Here is a 2749-nt window from a genome sequence, read left to right as displayed (position 1 = left end):
AGGGCTCTGGAACCTCGTGAAAGTTGTGCCTACAAGCCTCGTAGGGATATTGCATTTAAGGGGGGTATGCAAAAATTAGAACCCAGAATTGGGGGGTCGCCCTTGTGGGCCCCCCAAGGAAACGGATCCACATCCTGCCTCTGGGAGGAGAAGGGAGTGGAGGAGACAGAGTCCAGCGGGCGTGGCTCTACTCACGAGTCCTTAAAGGCCAGGCCCTAGGGATCTCAGTGGCCACGCTACACAGCGTCAGGGGGCTCCTGCGGTCGTGTGGGCGATGTGCTGTGCTGAGAGGCTGGGCTCGAGCACACAGAGGTGACCCTCAAATAGGTACTCCTGGTTCTGGGGGGCCACGCTGGTCTGCTCGTACACGACCTCCAGGAAGATGGCTATCCTGGGCACGCCAGGGGGAGGGGGGACAGCAAGGAGAGGAAGTGTCAGCAGGGGGACCCACACCCCAGCTAAGACTGCATCCATGCGAAGGGCGCAGCTCCTCAGAGGAAGGGACCGGGTGACTTTTCTTTCTTATCAGTGGTGGCGAGACCAGGGGAGAGCTCGTGTGTTTCAGTGGATGGAGGGAGTGGAAGCAGAACTCAGGAGCCCCATAGCCGGCCTCTGCCTTGGCACCTCTTCCCACTAAAACGCACCCGGTTCCACAAAACTCTCCAGCCACCCATCTGGGAACCACCGGGCAGGCACCCCACCCAGGGATCATAACGCACACGAAGCCGCGTGGGCGTGCGCTGAGTCGGGAGCAGCTGCGAGGAGGCCTGGCTCACGTTAACTCGGTGGAACTAGGACTTTCGTAAGTGAAATCCCCCAGCTACGCCAAGGCAGCCTGACAGTGGGGTTTGAGATGGGACCCAGGAGCACCCGCATCGAAACACTCCCCAGGACGCCGCCTCGGACGTGCCCGTCTGCCTGGGCAGAGAAGGTCCTGGGCCTCCCTCCAGCATGGTGCCCACTCACGTGTTGTGGGCGTGGATGTAGACGTGGTGCAGGACGGCCTGGGGCAGCGAGAACACGTGGACGATGACTCGCTGCAGGATGTCACTGGTCTCCGCGAAGAACTGGTCGAAGCCCCAGCACTTGGCCGGCTCCACCTCCAGGATGTTGGCCAGGACGGGCACCAGCTGGCTCTGCAGGCCCCTGCCCCCGGGACATGGGGGCTGTCAGGGCCGGGAGCCCAGCCTTGTCCTCCTTGAGTAGGTGACAGGGGCATCCCAGGAGGACGTCCTGAGAGCCAGGACCCAGGTGGTGACAGAGGGTGGGATGGGGAGGAAGGGCTGGGAGGACTGTCCAGCTTCCGGATGGAAAGACTGAGGTCAGAAAGGGAAGGTGGTGGGCAGATGCGAGGGGCCCTGCCGGGACCGGCCTCAGCCGAGAGGACGCCCCACCCAGACGCGTCTGTGTCTGACCCTCACATGGACAGCTGGCAGGTGATGGGGAGGGCGTAGCTCCACTCCAGGGGCCCGTTCTCCTGCCTCTGGGTGCCTGCAATGGCCCCGGACGGCTTCTCCGTGGTGATCCGGTACCTGGGTAAGTGAGGTAGGACCAGGTCAGTGGGACCTCCAGACCATCACGCGTCAGAGGGTGACAAACTCAGCATGGAGGGCTCAGAGCCCTGGTGCAAGCCCCCCAGCTACTCCACGGCAGCCTGACAATGGCATTTGAGAGTCCTGGCTCTCAGCCAACCAGAGCACCTGGCCTCAGTGCTCCCCAGTCCAACCCTGCTGCCCCCACTGTCCAGCCCCTCTGTCCCCTGGCGCGCATCCACAGCGGGCCTGCCTCCACACCTCTGCGTGAGCTGTGCTTGGCCCAGATATCCTCCTCCTCCACGTCACTGTTCTCTTTCCTTCAATGTCCAACCCGCCCGACAGCACCATCCGTGCCCTTTCCCTACCCTCAGCAGCTCCCGCACGGCTGACCCGAGCGGAGGGCGGGTGCATGGACCTGCCTGTGCGTCAGCCTTAAATCTCTCTGCTCTGGGCCATGCACACAGTGGGAGCGGCACTGTCTCCAGCTACTTCTGTATCAGACAGCTGGGCCTGGGAGGACCTGGGACCTGGATGCTGGTCTTGCCCTCCTCTGCCCTGACAGTCAGTGTCCCTGGAGCCCCGGTTGAGGTGAGGTGAGCAGCCAGTGGGGGGCTAAAGGGAGGCATGGAGCTCAGATAAGGGGTCTGGCTGGTCCCCGTCAGCCAGGTGTTGATAGGCAAGGATGTTAGAGGAGCCGGGTCGGGTGGCCAGAGGAGAACCACAGAGTTAGAGGCAGAAGCGGGGACATGGCAGGGCCAGGGAGGGAGGCCAGGCCCCGGACCCTGCCCGCGGCCCACCGTACATGATCTCCTTGTTGCGCCGCGGCCCCCCAAAGGGGATGAAGGGCAGGCTGCCAGTGGCGGCATGGTACAGGGTCACCCCGATGCTCCAGAGATCCACGGTCACCCCAAACGACTTCTGCTGGGGCTTGCGAAGCACGGCCCGCTCGTACATGTCAGGGTGCTGCCGGAGAACCAGAGGGCGGCCATGGAGGGAGAGGGCGCGCGGGGGCTGTGCCCGCCCAGCAGACCCCTTCCACTGCCTTCTGGTGGCAACAGACCATCAGAATCCACCCCTGGTGTTATCTTTACATAAATTTTTATGTAGCTTAATGGATTCAAAATGTATACAAGTAATAGATAAGGTGTTTAAAAAATGATACCTATGTAAGTTTATAGAAACTTGCATATGCCAAGGTATGTAATGTTTAGCCA

The 2749-nt window shown here is 61.7% G+C and overlaps 1 protein-coding gene across 1 annotated transcript in view; it reads right to left on the bottom strand.

Moving 5' to 3' along the window:
* The window catches only part of IKBKE (inhibitor of nuclear factor kappa B kinase subunit epsilon), a 20510-nt gene that overhangs the window by 14371 nt on the left and 3390 nt on the right, over nucleotides 1–2749 (bottom strand). Inside the window, 4 exon segments of the mRNA XM_023758995.1 lie at nucleotides 249–391; nucleotides 967–1146; nucleotides 1422–1532; nucleotides 2338–2716. Coding sequence (XP_023614763.1) covers nucleotides 249–391; nucleotides 967–1146; nucleotides 1422–1532; nucleotides 2338–2716 — 813 coding nt within the window.

The sequence above is a fragment of the Myotis lucifugus genome, unplaced genomic scaffold, assembly GCF_000147115.1.
Source record: "Myotis lucifugus unplaced genomic scaffold, Myoluc2.0 scaffold_145, whole genome shotgun sequence".
NCBI classification, from domain to species: Eukaryota; Metazoa; Chordata; class Mammalia; order Chiroptera; family Vespertilionidae; genus Myotis; species Myotis lucifugus.
This window is presented reverse-complemented; position numbering and strand designations above follow the sequence as displayed.